This window comes from Epinephelus moara, chromosome 24 (genome assembly GCF_006386435.1).
Source record: "Epinephelus moara isolate mb chromosome 24, YSFRI_EMoa_1.0, whole genome shotgun sequence".
Classification (NCBI taxonomy): domain Eukaryota; kingdom Metazoa; phylum Chordata; class Actinopteri; order Perciformes; family Serranidae; genus Epinephelus; species Epinephelus moara.
The window spans coordinates 22,669,054-22,685,866 of NC_065529.1; the positions used below are offsets into that span (position 1 = coordinate 22,669,054).

Below are 16,813 nucleotides of genomic sequence, written 5' to 3' on the forward strand. Positions count from 1 at the left end.
TGTCCACTGAATAAACTGCCTACATGACATGTCTGTCTCGGTCCACAGAGGCTGGCAGAGAGACTTCAGGAGGGATGTGAAGAACGGAGAAAATGTTCCCTGCTGGTTTATTCACAGTAATGGAACCGGCCTCATCGATGGAGAGGCTGCAGACTACATTGTGTCGGGCCTTTTTAAAACAGTTTAAAAACAGATTACACATCAGTATCACTTACACCATGAATGAATGCTTTAACATCTTGTATACAAGGCCCAACAGGCTTCATTCACAGCAGTGTATGGACAATGTCACAGTTTCTATCAGTGTAATTGCTGGTATTATAAGAACGGAGAGTAAATCTATCCCAAAATACTGAGATGTTCTGAGAGACAGCCTCAGCTGCCCCTTGTATTGAAATAAATGGGACAAAGTTGATAAAGATGGACTCAAGCTGGACTGAATCATTTCATTTTGTTTTTTGGTGTTTCCATCATTGTTTAGAAAAGACAGTTAAAATGTAACTTGTGAGAAAATGGCATGAACATTATTTTTTATAAATAAACTGCATGATGTAGGTAAATCCCAGCTGGTCGCCTTTATGTCAGCATTGACCTTGCAAGGTTCAGGACTGATGTTATACAGTAGATGTCATGTTGAGACATTTTCAGCTCATGAAATGTGAATACATTTGGTAGGAAATGTTAATATCAATACCAGCATTGATGTATTTCATCACAGTGCATTGAAGTCATCTAGTTACAGCTCACAAACATGTTTGAGCATGCAGTGCCACTTCAGTGTTTGTCATGTTTGACTTAGAGAGTGTCCAATTACTCACTCATTTCAAACTTACATGATGACACTGGCATTGCCTGCTTTTTGATACCTAGTTTAAAGGAGAATACCACTTTAATTTATAATTCCAGTATGTTATTATGGGGTGGCGTTTGTAAAGTGGCTCACACTGATATTAACAGCAACATTTTGCTACATTTAGCTTCAAACAACATTTAAAAAAGTGGTGTGAATTTTTTAAAGTCACTTTTTACCACAATTACAGCAATATTTGAAATATGTCAAATATAATGTCACAGTTTAATCTAAATATTAAATGTTAAACCTAAATGTTAAATCTAAAATCTAAATATTAAATGTTAAACCTAAATGTTAAATCTAAATCTAAATGTTCAATTCAAATCTTAATGTTAAATCTAAATATAAATGTTAAATATAAATCTGAATATTAAAGGTTAAATCTAAATGTTAAATCTAAATCTGAATATTAAAGGTTAAATCTAAATGTTAAATCTAAATGTGCTTGGTGAAACTGTAGCATCAAATAACAAATTAAAACCAAACTAATCAGAGAAATTGAACACTTGAACGTACATCAGCGTGATAAGAACTACCTAAAATGAAAGAAACCATGTTTGGGGAAATTTATTTGACGTGTACTTTGAGTTTTTAGTGTCCCATCTGCTAACATGGAGGTTGTGGAAATTATGGGTACACTCCACTGTTGGTCACTTCCTCCATGCTCTCCTTGCTTGCCAACATGCCAACATCTCCGGCGATTTAGGCGAAAACATTGGAAGGGCCGCAATTCAGAATTTCAGCAGTGCATCGTTGGCGACAGCGACAGTATCTACCATATAGCCACCACAGTACTTGGTAAGTTTGTTTTCTAACTCGTGTAGCATATGTTTCTTATGTTAGCATGCAAGCTATATGAAACTAGCTAACGTTAGCTAGCTAGTTTTAAAACAAATGCGCTATGCGTGAAGTACATTGATGCTAGAAGCAAATCTCTACTGGGCTAATGTTAGCTAGTTTCATATAGCTTACATGCTAACATAAGGAACATATGCTACGCGAGTTAGAAAACAAACTTACCGAGTGCTGTGGTGGCTTTATGGTGGATACTGTCGCTGTCGCCAGCTAAACATTCTGAATTGCAGCCAAAATGGCCCTTCCAGTGTTTTCAACTAAATCGCCGGACATGTTGGCATGTCCAACCGGGCTTTTGTTTTGGTACTTCAGCTGATCGGCAATGCGCATATGGATATTAGCTAAATATTTAGTTTCACCAAGCACATTTAAATTTAACATTTAACATTTAGATTTAGATTTAACATTTAATATCTAGATTTAACTGTGACATTATATTTAATATATTTCAAATATTGCTGTAAATGTGGTAAAAAGTGACTTTAAAAAATTCACACCACTTTTTTAAACGTTGTTTGAAGCTAAATGTGGCAAAATGTTGCTGTTAATTTCAGTGTGAGCCACTTTACAAACTGCACCGCATATGTTATACCTAATTACACAGCTTAGAGCTGGCTATTGTGAGTTCATGTTGCTTATTGTTCCTGACATGCCTTTAAGCATGACAAGTTACTTGACATCACAAGCTCCATATAACTCCAGGCATGGATGTTGCTTACCATTCTTCGCCCAATATGTAGGGCTAGAAGTAACACTGGTGTCTGGGGGAACACAAATGAAATGTGGTAGCTCATATGTTGCCGGGCCTCATGGGACATGACACGTGATTCACTAAGTTCACTAATTGTTATATGATGTTTTTCTACAGCTTAAACCTGATGATAAAAATGTGTCTGATTTGAGAATGAAATGACATATTAAAAAATGTATTTTAAGTTTTTCAAATAGGCCTATACTAATGCAAGCTTTTAAAGTATCTTGTTACAAATACATTCTTTTGTCCATCCAGCAAAAAACAAATTACAAACTACTTAAAAGTAATTAAATACATATTTTAAATACATTTGACTGAGATACTGCCCATCTGTGCTGCTGACCAAATCAAATAATAATCAGTGTTTTTATTTGATTTTATTTACTTATTCATTTATTTTGATAATTTGATTTGAAAAAAAAGCATCCAAGAGGGTGTCTGACTTTTTTGTGGTACTGAACTGGGATAAACACACACATGGAGCTGTTGAGTGAAAGATTTGACCGGTTGAGGTGCTGAATGAAGCTAGAATTACTCATCACAGACTTTCAAATCTTAAATCAAAATATGACTGATTTGTTTGTGTATAACTGGAAATAACACATTTCCAATATCCAATATCTCTAACACAGTTTTATAACACGTTGAGTTCACAGACCACTTCTTAACTTATGATACCATAAAACTGAAACGCAACCCTCACCAAAAAGTTGGTTACTCTCAGATGTTTTAACATAGTAGATGAGTGCAGATGAACAAAGCAAACATGTTGATGTTACGTTTTTGTTTCTGTGACCTTCAAAGGACCAGAAAATATATCTGTGTGCCAACCAACCCCAGTCTCCCACTGTGTTTATATAAGGCATGATCGCCTACACTAAAAAACAACCTGAGCACAGATATTTTCTTTGAGCTTTTGCACCAACTTTTGCACCTCAGGGCCTGCTGCACATTGAGCTCAGGTCTGTTGGTCAATACTCCAGGGCAGCACACACACTTTTCGTCCCTCCCCCTGGCCAGAGAACTGTTTTCTCAGCAGTGAAGTCAGCCACTGTTCAGTGGACGTTTGGTCNGACCTTTTTGTACTCTGATTCTAAACTCACATTGTTTTACAGCAGAGGTAATCATTTTATCTGGTGGTTCCTGATTTAACCACTGGTCTGTTTTCATATGAAGAATCTCTTTAACATGAACTGTGCGACTTCAGATTTTTTTTAAACTTAAATCCTGCTCAGTTTTACTATCAAATTACTCCTTCAAACCTCTCCTCTCTGTTTGTATATGTGTGACACAGAATGTCAAGTTTTTCTTTGAAGCTGGTTCATGTTAGGTCAGTGTTTTTCTTCTAAAAATTTTGGCACCATGTTGATTCACCCTGTTGTATTTGTATTTCAGGAGACAAGAGGAGCTGCCAGATCACTGCAGGTACTTTCCAGAAACTATTTACTGACAGACAGTCCTTTTATATCATGGTAAAAATGTTACACTAAAGTTGCATCTTTCTGCTTGTACATTTTAACTCTCAAAGTAAAATGAATAAGCCTATTTTTACCTGTAGATAATTCACATCATTAAATCCCATAAAGCAACAGTTGCAGATGAAATTGCCTGATTTACAGTGTTTAATTTTGATTTCTCAACTAAAAAGAATCTCCTGTTTTTTTTGTTTTTGTTTGTTTGTTTGTTTATTGTTACAGAAAAGAAGTACAAATGAGGCCAAGGTAAGAAAATAATTGTATCTCTATTGGTCATAGTGAGAAATATTCAACTGAATTCACTACAATTTTAATGATCATGTAAGGACAATGGTATATGCAGCAGCTCACCACAAAGATCAACCATGTATCGGAGAAGGAAGAAAAAACTCCATCAATGACCAAACTAACAACTAAAGGCTGTGGAATTAGCTCATCAATCAAGGTCAATAGACTTGGTGAGATGAGATGAAGAGGGAGCTGAGGATCTGGATTTGAAGAGGAGTGGGCTTTTGATGAGCTTGTCCTGGTCTCTGGATAAGGTGGAGGTAAATGGGGTGGAGGAGGGAGCGACGATTCTGCCTAAAATGACAGCTGACAGGAGCAGAGAGGAGAACAGCTTAAAAGTTTGGCAGGATCAACATGAATGGCTGATGGAGATTGTGGCAAAGTTTGATTGGCTAACCGGGAGAGGGAACACCCACAGTCAGCTGATTGGTGGAAGTGGTGAGAGTGGGATGGAGAGAGAATTGCGAATGGATGTAGCATGAAGAAAGTCTTCCTGATTGAACTTATACTGAAATTCATGTCTTTTTAGAAATGTTTTCAAGCTGTTATATTATCTATATTTGGCATCACATTTAATGTTTTATCTGTGCATGCATATGTTAGGCGATTCATTGTTTTTCAAATGCGCTGGTTGTCCATTTCCTTAAAACAACAAATGTACAGCTTGAATTTGAAAGATTACATTGATTGTTAGGAACAAAATATTTACCGGGAACTAGCCTTCTCAAGTTACTAACACCACAAAGAGGCCTCCAAATATTATGCCTCTGTGCCGGCGACAGCTGTGGCCGGAGACATTATGTTTTCATGTTGTCGGTCCCATTCTTGTGAATGTGATATCTCAAGAATGCCTGCGGTGAATTTCCTCAAATTTGGCACAAACGTACACATTGACTCAACGATGAACTGATTAGAATTTGTTGGTACATGGTAAATAGACCTGCACTCGAATAGCGCCTTTCTAGTCATCTGACCACTCAAAGAGCTTTTTACGCTATGAGTCACATTCACCCATTCACACACACATTCACACACTGGTGGCCAAAGCTACCGTACACTCACACTCACACACCGATGCGATTTGAGGTTCAGTATCTTGTCGTCTTGTCGTATGTTGACGTATCTGTTCAAGGATACTTTGACATGCAGACAGGAGGAGCTGGAAATCGAACCACTGATCTTCTGATTGGTGGACGACCCGTCTACCTCTGGGTCACAGCTGCCCAGGTCAAAGGTCAAGGTCACTGTGACCTCACAAAAACATGTTTTTGGCCATAACTCAAGAATTCATATGCTAATAACAAAATTTCACACAAATGTCTGATAGAAAAAAATTAACAAGTGATGACATTTTATATCCAAATGGTCGAAGGTCAACTTCCTTATGACACAACAATCTTCTAAAGAAAAACTTTTCTGGTCAATATTTAACATCATAGCTCAGGAACAGAAGGGAAGACATTTGGTCAGATACTGAATTGGTGACAATAATTTTCAAACTGTGCTGATTGTAAAGATCTGTGCTGTGTGTGAAGCACTGATGTTTCCACAGGCATGGATGTAAACTGTAACTGCAACTGGTGGAGGCATACAACCGCAAGGTGTTAATTCTAGTTTTTGATTATTTTTGTAAAGAGAGGCCAACGACTGTATCAAGGTGGCCGTCGCCCTTCCTGCCACCCCTTGGTGGCGCTGCTCTTTGTAGCAGAAGGCTTTCCCTATTCAGTTGTGTTTCAGTCTTTCCATCTCTTCCTTCCTCTCTTTCTGTCTCAGGTGGAGGTGTACAGTGTGAAAGTGGACTGCACTGTGATGTCTCGTTTCGCCCACACCGTCATGACCTCCAAGGCTCTGAACAAAGCAAACTTCTCCCAGGAAATCTTCTTTGAAATGGAGCTGCCCAAGACCGCCTTCATCACCAACTTCAGCATGTCAGTCCGTCTCCACCCTGATTTCCACTCTGTCTGTGACACTGTTCATCACTGCTTCCTCTCCCAGTCGTCCTCTAAAGCTGATGTTTCTCACTTTATTTGCCTTAAGTTGCATATTTCTCCATCTGTGTGCCTCACAGGGAAATTGATGGCCAGGTGTATGTTGGGGAAGTGAAAGAAAAAGAGAAAGCCAAGAAACAGTATGAGAAGGCTGTTTCCTCTGGACAGACTGCTGGACTGGTCAAGTGAGTCAAACAAAATTTAAAAAATACATCAACATAGCATAGAATACACGTTCAAATAAACATGTTAGCTCTATATTCTAACGTACTAAACTGATCACTCAAACAGTAGAGGCTGTCAGTTATGCTTGTGTTTCATTGCAGGGCATCTGGAAGAAAGATGGAGAAGTTTTCAGTGTCTGTCAACATTGCAGCTGAAAGTAACGTGACTTTTATTCTGACCTACGAGGAGCTCCTTCAGAGGAAACTGGGCCAGTATGAGATTCTGACTCGAGTTAAACCCAAACAACGGGTCCAGGATTTTCAGGTGAACGCACTTCCATGTTCAAATCCTGTCTCTTGGTGATTTCAGATAATCTAAACAAATGGTTTACCTGACAAATGATGTGTGTGTGTGTGTGTGTGTGTGTGTGTGTGTGTGTGTGTGTGTGTGTATGTGTGTGTGTGTGGAGACAGATAGTAACAAACATCTATGAGCCTCAGGGCATTTCTTACGTGGAAGCCCATGCAACCTTTCTCAGCAATGAGCTGCTCCCCCTGGTGGAGAAAGTGGTCACAGACAACAAGGTACAAAAAAAAACAGGCCTTAGAAGAAGTTGTCTCTGATTCTTTGTTTGTCTTACAGTCTCTGAATTTCAAATGTCTTATTTCTGCTCTCAAAATCTTTCTTTAAATTCAATAAAACAACTGACCCAAGATTTAAGAGTGAGCTTAACTGGTTGTAACGTATCCCGTTGTCAGGCACACATCTCTTTCTCACCAACTATGGAGGAGCAGAGGAAATGTCCAGATTGTGATGGGACACTCATCGACGGAGATTTTGTCATCAAGTACGACGTGAACCGAGCAAAGAGCCTCGGGGACATTCAGGTTAACTGTCAACAAACACTGTACTCAGTACTTGCATTTAAATCAGGCTTTACGTGTAAAACCAGCCCAAGAAATGTTGGCATTGTACGCTTCTGCAAACCACAGTTATATTACATTTTGTACGATTCACATAATTTAATGAGATGTTGGGACATTTCCAGCGATGTTAGCAGCAACCAAAGCAGGTTTTTTTAACTAGAGGTCCAGACATCTCCAGCGGTGTTTGTAGTGACAAAGAGAGTATTTTAATCCACAACATGATGTTTTTCTAACCCAAACTAAGTGGGCTTTTTTGCCCAATCTAACCCCACATAAACCACAGTGTTGTGACAGCACTGGTACCTTGGAGAACGGTCCCTCACTGCGGGGAGAGGGCTTCCCCGGAGGTCTGCCTCTTTACCCGGTCCCTCTCCTCCACACTTAGACTTATTTTCATTGTACCGATGGTGGCTTGGAAAACCGCCCCTAACTGTGTCACACGGGCAGAAGGGAAGGCGGCTGGAGCTCGGCTTCTTTCCCCCAGTTCACCCTTCTCCCCATCTCCACACTTCGACTTTTTTTCACCCTGCCGACAGTGGAGCTTATATCCATTGTGCCAATGGTGGCTTGGAAAACCGCCCCTAGCTGTGTCACACGGGCAAGACTTCCAGCGCATCTGCTTGAATATCAAACTGTATTTTGTGAATACAAACTATATGCTGATGTTGTAAATAGTACAGGCTATAAACAGTAAGCAGCATCTAAAATGATCCTCACTAATAACAAATAATGAATTATAATGTAGCCTAATAAATCTATACAGTGCGACCACTAGATGACTGCCGGCTGCTGTCCAGTCCAGTACACAAGACACACTGGTCTCTGTGAGCTCATACATCATCTCCAGGTAGAACAATTACTGTAAAACACCTGTGGATATTTTAGTCTTATGTCAATGGACGTCGGAACTATTTTCTGAGGGGGGGGGGGGGGTTGTTGGGAGGGGCGGGGGAAGCACGCACACTTATCAGTGATTAAGGATTTAATTTGAAGTTATTTTATAATAACATGCAGTGATAAGAGAACTAGAATGTTTTGTTAAGAAACTGAAACTTTGATAACTAAATCAAGCCATTTAAGGAACAATATAACCCTGTCTGCAGGGACGAACGGACCACATGATGGGGTCAAACAGATCATGTGCATAATTAACCACAAGACAAGCAAATACTTCATCTTAATGACATATAACACTCATTATGCTTCAGCTGAAACCTCTAAGCAAATGACCATGTTGAATTGAAATTAGTTTATCATGTTAAATGTAATTGTATGAAATTGCTCCAATGCGTTAACCAATCTTTGTGCATTATCACACAGCCTGATATGCCCTGCAAGCACAGTGGGACTATTTTCTGAAAGCACAGAGCAAAGAAATGTCTTTTTTTTCTCCCCCGGTCTGCTGTCAGCAGGAGCGGGGATTCCAGCACCACAGCTGCACCATAGCTGCAGGGCGAGAACAGGCAGTTCTTGAGGCGGCTCAGGGGAAATGAGTGGATGTGGGTTCCCCGGAACTGACCCCCTTTGAGAGCGGTTAATAGAGCTTAGATCGGGCCCAAAAAATCCAGCCCGACTCAGCCCGAGCCCGTGCACGTTATGTCTGGGACCGGCCGGCCTGTCCAATTAACTGTAATTATGGGCCCGAGCCTGATTCAAACCCAACATTTTTCAATAAGCTGGCTGTTATTATTAAGAGTATTAAACCACAATTCTTGTTATTTGAATGGCGCAACACGGAAGCATGATTATGTAATAAAACAGGTGTTTATTTTAGGAGCCAGGTGGTGAAGGGCTGTGCGCACACAATGTTCCAACAGGGGACAGCCCTCCATTCCGAAACCCCCCCACTCCGAAATTGATTTTCAAGTCCATATCGAGTTTCCTGCATCAAACACTGCCGCCCGCTCTCCGTCACTCGCACAGTTCCGAAGCTGTACTACAAAAGCTTGAAATGAACGTTCAACTCATTGTTTTTAATTGAAAATATGTCACGGTCTTCATTTATTAGGCTATGTATAATTTAAATTAACTTAAAATCAAATCCTTAATCATTGATAAGTGTGCGTGCTTCCCTCGCCCCTCCCAACAAAAATTCCGACATGCATGGACATAAGACTAAAATATCCACAAGTGTTTTACAGTAATTGTTCTATCTGGAGATGATGTATGAGCTCACAGAGACCAGTGTGTCTTGTGTACTGGACTGGACAGCAGCTGGCAGTCATCTAGTGGTCGCACTGTATAGATTTATTAGGCTACATTATAATTCATTATTCGTTATTAGTGAGGATCATTTTAGATGTTGCTTACTGTTTATAGCCTGTACTATTTACAACATCAGCATATAGTTTGTATTCACAAAATACAGTTTGATATTCAAGCGAATACGCTGGAAAACTTGGCAGAGAGCTAATGCTGCCTGGCTGCGCTGTAACATAACCTAGTCTATAAATCGTACACAGCCATGGTACTGACTCAGACAGTGACCTGTCTGAGCTTTCAGCGTGGGGAAATAATTGTATGTCGAGCGCACGTTTTAGTATCTCGTGCGCTCGATTTAGCTTATCTTGTGCGCACTAGATACTATCTCGTGCGCTTGATTTAGCTTATCTTGTGCGCACTAGATACTATCTCATGTGCTTGAGTTAGCTTATCTCGTGCGCTCGATTTAGCTTATCTTGTGCGCACTAGATACTATCTCGTGCACTCGATTTAGCTTATCTTGTGCGCACTAGATACTATCTCGTGTGCTTGAGTTAGTTTATCTCGTGCGCTCGAGTTAGCTTATCTCGTGCGCTCGAGTTAGTATCTTGTGCGCACGAGATATTTTTTTTTGTGGGGGGGGGGCTTTAGGGGCTCCGTATATTTCTCCCTCTCTGGGAGCCTGATCTCTCCCTCACCGCGCAGCAGCCCACCACATCCATCCATCCATCCACCCCTCCCTTCCTCGCGGCCCCGCACATATACCCCCGGGGCTCGGCTCTCTCTCACCGCGCAGCGGCCCTCCACATCCCTCCCTCGCGGCCCTGCACATATACTCCCGAGCCTCTGCGCCTCTCCTTGACCAACTAACCTAAATACTATAAACACACTACTAACTGTAAACCTACACTAAAATACACTATGCTAAAAATACAATTCGACAAATTACTAGCTATTCTCTATGCTCTACTACTCTCTCTGCTCTGATCCAACCTACTCGCTATCAGTTTGACGATAGAATGGTTTTATAGAAAGGGGAGGAGGAGTAAAGGGAGGAGGGCAGGCTTTAGCATGGACAGTTAGTAACATCATGATCATCATTCGCCTCCAATGTAATGTAATGTAAATTCAAATGTAGTAACCAGGTTTCAAGCTGTAGAGGGCACTCCATAGCACATTTTTAAAATAAAATGTAGATTTTCAACAGTTTGCACTAAACTGTCAAGATTTTGAGCAGGATCAGTCAGTAACACTACTATACAACCAGAAACAATGATTATCAGCTGAAAAAAAATGGTTTTAGGGTTAAGTTATTCTTTAAATTGAAAAGTGAAACGTAAAGAAACATGTCCACAACACATTAAACATACAATGTCACATATCCATGGTGTGCAGAAATGTACAGTACCAACATTTATTTTTGTGATTGGGATGTTAAAATTATATAGGTTTAATTGAGCAAAGCATTAGTTCAGACAGGACATGTTGTCAATCTCAGCTCATATCCGAGCTACATCAGCTGATCTCAAACAGCCAGTCAACTGATGGAGCAGCTGATCGATGGAAGGGAGTCAGCTGATAGATCACATGATTCCTTTCTATGCAACCAATTGGTGAATCTCATTCAGGACGCCCTATTTAAACTGCTCTGGCCTGCCTACTGTTGCTGTTTCCTCTGCAAGCTGCTTTGCAACCGGCCTCCACCCCAGCTGCTCCCTTATGTTGTGTCTGACTTATCAATGTCATTTCTGTTTGTGATTGATGCTGCTCTGTTCTGTTCCTGGGGGGGGTCTTTGCTTCTGCTCTCCCTGCCTTAGGTTTTCCATGTAGGCACATGGAAGGGCAGGGAGGTGTGCTCTCTCTGTCTTAAGGCTTTCCACGCAGGTGCGTGGAAGGACACAGAGGTGTGCTCTGTCTGCCTTAGGCTTTCCATATAGGGGCATGGAAGAGGCTTTCTGCGTAGGCCCAAGGAAAGGCAGAGAGGCCCCAGAACAGAGCCATACAGCCAATGATAATACTGAAAATGGAAGTAAAGTTTTCCTTGACTAAAGTGTTCTGACTGAACAGTCTGTCTTTGTCTGAGGGCTGAGTTGTAAAATGAAATTGACCAATCTATGGTTGAATTGCCCAACGTGTAATGAATCAACTATATTTTATTGGAAAATATTCATCCAATTGTCATGTTGCCTTGTCATACTTTCATGTATACTTCTGCTCTTCCTTCTCTTCAGATTGTGAATGGATACTTTGTGCACTTCTTTGCTCCCCCTGACCTGCCCAGAGTCCCAAAAAATGTGGTGTTTGTGATTGACAGGAGTGGATCTATGAGTGGGAGAAAGATACAACAGGTGAAAGACCATTCCTACTGTTATTGTGTATCGATGGCTACATGAACACATTTTGACCTCTGACCTTTTGACTCATTGTAGACACGACAGGCATTGCTGGCCATCCTCAAAGACCTCCACGAGGAGGACCACTTTGCTCTCATCCCATTTGATAGCTATGTTGAGTTTTGGAGGAAATCACTTACAAAAGCAACCAAGGAAAACGTGGCTGAAGCAATGACATATGTCAGAGGGATACGTGACCGCGGATGTAAATAGAAAAACAAGTGACATTACCTCTGTTGCTAAATTTCATCTTAACTCTGTAAATGACAGACATACACTCTCATACTACACATTTTACAATATGTTGTGTGTTTTACTTCTAGCAACCAATATGAATGATGCACTGTTGAGAGGTGCGGAAATGCTGGTCAAAGACAGGCAGGAGAAGAAGCTCCCAGAGAGGAGTGTCGATATGATTATTTTACTGACTGATGGAATGCCAGATGGGGGTGAGCATGCAGAGTGTGTTCATACTGTAGGATATACTGTTGTTATAAGTGTGCATTTGATCAATGTACTTTGTACTGAGCATTCATTTTCTGCATGTTGTATCTGTGCATTTGAAGGAAGGTCTCAGCTCCCGATTATTCAGGAGAATATGCGATCAGCTATTGGAGGAAACATGTCTCTGTTCTGTCTTGGATTTGGAAATGATGTGGATTATTCCTTCCTGGATGTGATGAGCAAACAAAACAAGGGAGTGGCCCGCAGAATCTTTGAGGGTTCAGATGCAGACATTCAACTTCAGGTAAAGGCTCCAACTCTAGGCTCTGAATACGTTTTTCAAAGCCAGTTCAAAGATTTTATGAAGCTAAATGTAAATAATACCAGCTATGCTGAATTCTTCCACAATTGTGTAATCACTACTCATAATAACATGATGATAAAAACTCTTCATATGGAACATTTTGTAGAAATATATGTAATGTGTATATGCATTTATTCCAGGGTTTCTATGAGGAGGTGGCCAACCCTCTGCTTTCAGAGGTGGACCTGCGTTATCCTGAGAACACAGTGGACTTCCTGACTACCAACCACTACAGCCAGCTGTTTAACGGCTCAGAGATCGTGGTGGCTGGTCGGCTGATGGACAATGACCTGGACAATTTCATGGTGGAAGTGTTCGGCCAGGGGGTGAGGAGAAGGAAATGGCGGAAATTTAGAGACAATACAGATGTGTATAGATGATGTGTGTTTATTACTCTGAGTTTTTTTCTCTGACCTGTAGTTTGAGGAGGACTTCAGGGTGCAGGGTCAGGCCAGTGCTGTGGATTGGGATGTGATATACCCAAATGAGGAGTACATCTTTGGAGATTTCACAGAGCGTCTGTGGGCCTACCTCACCATCCAGCAGCTACTGGAAAAGAGGTCTGATTGACTAACTCCACTTAAGCTGAGACCTGAAATCTTTATTTACCATTGGTCTCATGAAAATCTTTGTCAAAGGAGTACTTTACTCCCCAAATGGCCATTTGTATATAAAGTTCTCACCCCGAGTAACACTGAATCAATGTAGAACACTTGGAGGACTTCACGGTGAAGTAAGAATCCAAAAACAGAGAAAATTCTTGATGAATTAAAGGCATAGTGGACCATTTTTAACAACAGCAAAACTATATCAAAACATCCATTTACGTGCTGTTACATAACCCATGCAATATAATCCAAGACTCATTTATTCAGTTGTATGCTCAGAACTTCTCAAACATGCATTTTTGGGGCGTCGATAGCGTAGTGGATAGTGCCGGCGCCCCATGTACAGAGGCGATGCCTCGACGCAGTGGTCGCAGGCTCGAGTCCGGCTTGCAGCCATTTACTGCATGTCACCCCCGCTCTCTCTCTCACCCCATTTCACTCTGTCCTATACATTAAAGGCAAAAAAAAGCCAGAAAAAATAATCTTTAAAAAAAAAAAAAAAGTGCATTTTCCCTAAAAGCCAGAGCCCATCAATAAAACACTTATTTTCCCTTGTTTTTCCCCATAGGAGCTGCTGGTATGTCGCTGCCTCGATCATTTAATTTGTTTGTGTTATTGTGTGGCTTTTGATGTTCTTTTTTAAATGGTTAGTTAAGATTCAGCAAAGTCACTCAATATCACAAACAAACTAAGTGATCAAGGCAGCAGTAGACCAGCAGCTCCTGTGTTCAGCGAGGTAAAATTACTGTGAGAATTTTTTCAGTATTTAGATCTTTCATTCAACGTGGAGGCATATGATTATATATATATATATATATAAGTGTGACACAGGGTGAGTAATCGATCTGCAAATGATCATTTGAAGTATGACGATGGGGGTGAAGTATTCCTTTAATAATACCTTTTGGGCATTGTCTTGTAATATATTTTTTGGATTCAGTGGTGTTTTCTTAATGCTAGTGCAATGTGTGGCACCTTCAGTATATTTGTCCCTCCTGCAGCAAGAGCGGTGCCCCAGATGAGAAAACCAACGCCACAGCCAAGGCCCTGGAAATGTCTCTGAAGTACAGCTTTGTCACCCCTCTCACCTCCATGGTGGTCACCAAGCCTGAAACTGAGGATGGAACAGACAGCCCTCTCATTGCTGACAAGCTGACTGAGGGTAAGGCAGGAAAGAGAGGGTTTAAAAAGTGATACTGGGCAGGTTTTTCTAAACATGGCTGCTGTCAGGCTTTTCCCTGAAAAGGAAAGCCTTATTGTACTACAATCACAAGTAACACTGACTACTGGATTCATGTTTTCAACATATTTCTCTTTCCTCAACTGCATCAGCAGAGGGTGGTGCTCCAGTTTGAACTGTGGAATATACTAAGTTGTTTTTGTCTGTCTGTTTTTTGCAGAGCAAAGACAACAGGCAGAGAGATTGTGTAAGACAGTCTCTTTTTTTTTTACCATATAGCATAAAAGATTCTTTTGGTATTAAATAAATTGCCTGTATTGCTTTCAACTTGAATGTTATTGTTCCTGTTTCTAGCATATCGATATGTACCCCCTGCATATCACCCACCACCACCCACATATTTTGGTAAGTACATTTTCAGTTTTAGCCACATGACTCTGCATTTGGTAATGTCAGCATGTTTGTCAGTTCGTCTGTCAGTCTGCCAAAAACATTTAGCGCAGACATTCATGGTCCTCAGAGGATGAGCCTTAATGACTTTGGCAATACCTGACTTTTTATTAAGCACCACCATCAAGTCAAAATCTCAGCCTATGCAGTGAAATATCTCAACGTTTAAAAAACAGACTGGCTCAAAGTTTGAACAGATATTCAGGGTCCTTTTAATTATTCAACACTTTCATTTATGACCAAATACTTGCAAAATGAATGACATTTCCCAGCTACCAGTCCACACTCCATATCTGGTCCGGGTGACATGCTATGTATTGGGACATACTAAATCTTTTTCTGACATACAATATAGTATGGTAGTATGGGTATTGGAACGCACAGACACTCAACTAAAATGATGAACATGTTAAACACCAGCATGTTAACTTGTCATTAAAGGGATAGTGCACCCAAAACTGAAAATTCAGCCATTATCTCACCCTCATGCTGAGGAAGGCTCTGGTGAAGTTTTAGAGTCCTCACATCCCTTGCGGAGATCGGCGGGGGGAGCGGCTAGCACACCTAATGGCTGACGGCGCCCCAGACTAACGTCCAAGAACACAAAATTGAATCCACAAAATATCTCCAACATGCTCATCTGTACTGATCCAAGTGTCCTGAAGCCCCGACATAAAAAGTTGTTTTGAAAAACGTCATATGAACTCTGTTTTTAGCCTCACTGTAGCCTGTAGCTCTGACTGCTTCTCTGTGCTCATGTTTGTTTAATGTAAATCTAAATGTTAAATGTTAAATCTAAATGTTACATCTAAATCTAAATGTTAAATCTAAATCTAAACATTAAATGTTAAATCTAAATGTTAAATCTAAATCTAAATCTAAATGTTAAATTTTAAATCTAAATGTTAAATCTAAATCTAAATGTTTAATCTAAATCTAAATGTTAAATGTTAAATCTAAATGTTACATCTAAATCTAAATGTTAAATCTAAATTTAAATGTTAAATCTAAATCTAAATGTTAAATCTAAATGTGCTTGGTGAAACTAAATATTTAGCTAATATGCAAATGCACACTGCCGTTCACAGGATGTACCAAAATAAAAGCCTAGGTGGTCAGACTGTGTTTATAGCATGAAATAACATAGTAAAACCAAACTAATCGGAGAAAATGAACACTTGAACGTACATCAGCGTGATAAGAACTACCTAAAATTACAGAAACCATATTTTGGGGAAATTTTATTTGACGTGTACTTTGAGTTTGAGGAAATTCGCTGAGAACCTAGAAACTAGTCCATACCCATTGAGTGCACAGTTGCCCACGTACAGTTTCACATGGTGTATGTTTGGGATACAAGTCATAGGAAATTGCAGATTAAATAGTCAACTGAACCCATTAAAAAAAGCAATTTATTGAGACAGAGTTTTTGTGGATTTGATGTACGTTGTATATGTGTTACGATTGCTTGCTTTATTGAAAGTACAGTAGTACCATTGCCAATAGTGGGATAGTTAGTGGGCTAAAACTGTACATTAGTAGTTGAGGTAGCACGTTGAAAGGCAGATAGTTAAAGTGTTTATACGTATGTTGTATTGACTTAAAAGTAGGGTACACTGGTAGAATGACTGACTGACTGACTGACTGACAGAATGACACACTGACAGTTTCCGTGATGTACAGCATACCATGCCATGACTTAGTCATACCAAAAATTAGAAAAAAAAAACAACATTCGGCCACAGGGGGAGCCACAGATATCGGTCGCATTTTAGCCATTTTTAAGCATTTTTCTGTAGTTACAGCGCCACCCAATTGCCAATTAGAGTTAAATTTCTCCAGTCACCTTGAGGCGTCCTGTTCTACAT

At 40.2% G+C, this 16,813-nt stretch overlaps 1 protein-coding gene across 22 annotated transcripts in view; it reads left to right on the plus strand.

The window, feature by feature from the left end:
- LOC126386619 (inter-alpha-trypsin inhibitor heavy chain H3-like) overlaps positions 1-16,813 on the plus strand; it is a 30,723-nt gene that overhangs the window by 11,555 nt on the left and 2,355 nt on the right. Inside the window, exons 2-17 of one of the 22 annotated variants that reach the window (XM_050039054.1) lie at positions 3,858-3,887; positions 4,160-4,183; positions 5,999-6,153; positions 6,294-6,398; positions 6,540-6,702; positions 6,852-6,962; positions 7,137-7,265; positions 11,738-11,854; positions 11,936-12,104; positions 12,223-12,348; positions 12,466-12,647; positions 12,848-13,033; positions 13,128-13,267; positions 14,317-14,477; positions 14,716-14,742; positions 14,850-14,900. The exons of 5 other annotated variants lie outside the window; for them this stretch is intronic. In XM_050039054.1, the coding sequence (XP_049895011.1) occupies positions 3,858-3,887; positions 4,160-4,183; positions 5,999-6,153; positions 6,294-6,398; positions 6,540-6,702; positions 6,852-6,962; positions 7,137-7,265; positions 11,738-11,854; positions 11,936-12,104; positions 12,223-12,348; positions 12,466-12,647; positions 12,848-13,033; positions 13,128-13,267; positions 14,317-14,477; positions 14,716-14,742; positions 14,850-14,900 (1,876 nt within the window). Of the gene's footprint in view, positions 1-48; positions 420-3,857; positions 3,888-4,159; positions 4,184-5,998; positions 6,154-6,293; positions 6,399-6,539; positions 6,703-6,851; positions 6,963-7,136; positions 7,266-11,737; positions 11,855-11,935; positions 12,105-12,222; positions 12,349-12,465; positions 12,648-12,847; positions 13,034-13,127; positions 13,268-14,316; positions 14,478-14,715; positions 14,743-14,849; positions 14,901-16,813 lie in introns of those variants that run through there. 16 more of the 22 variants (XM_050039070.1, XM_050039069.1, XM_050039067.1 and 13 more) reach the window with 16 other exon arrangements.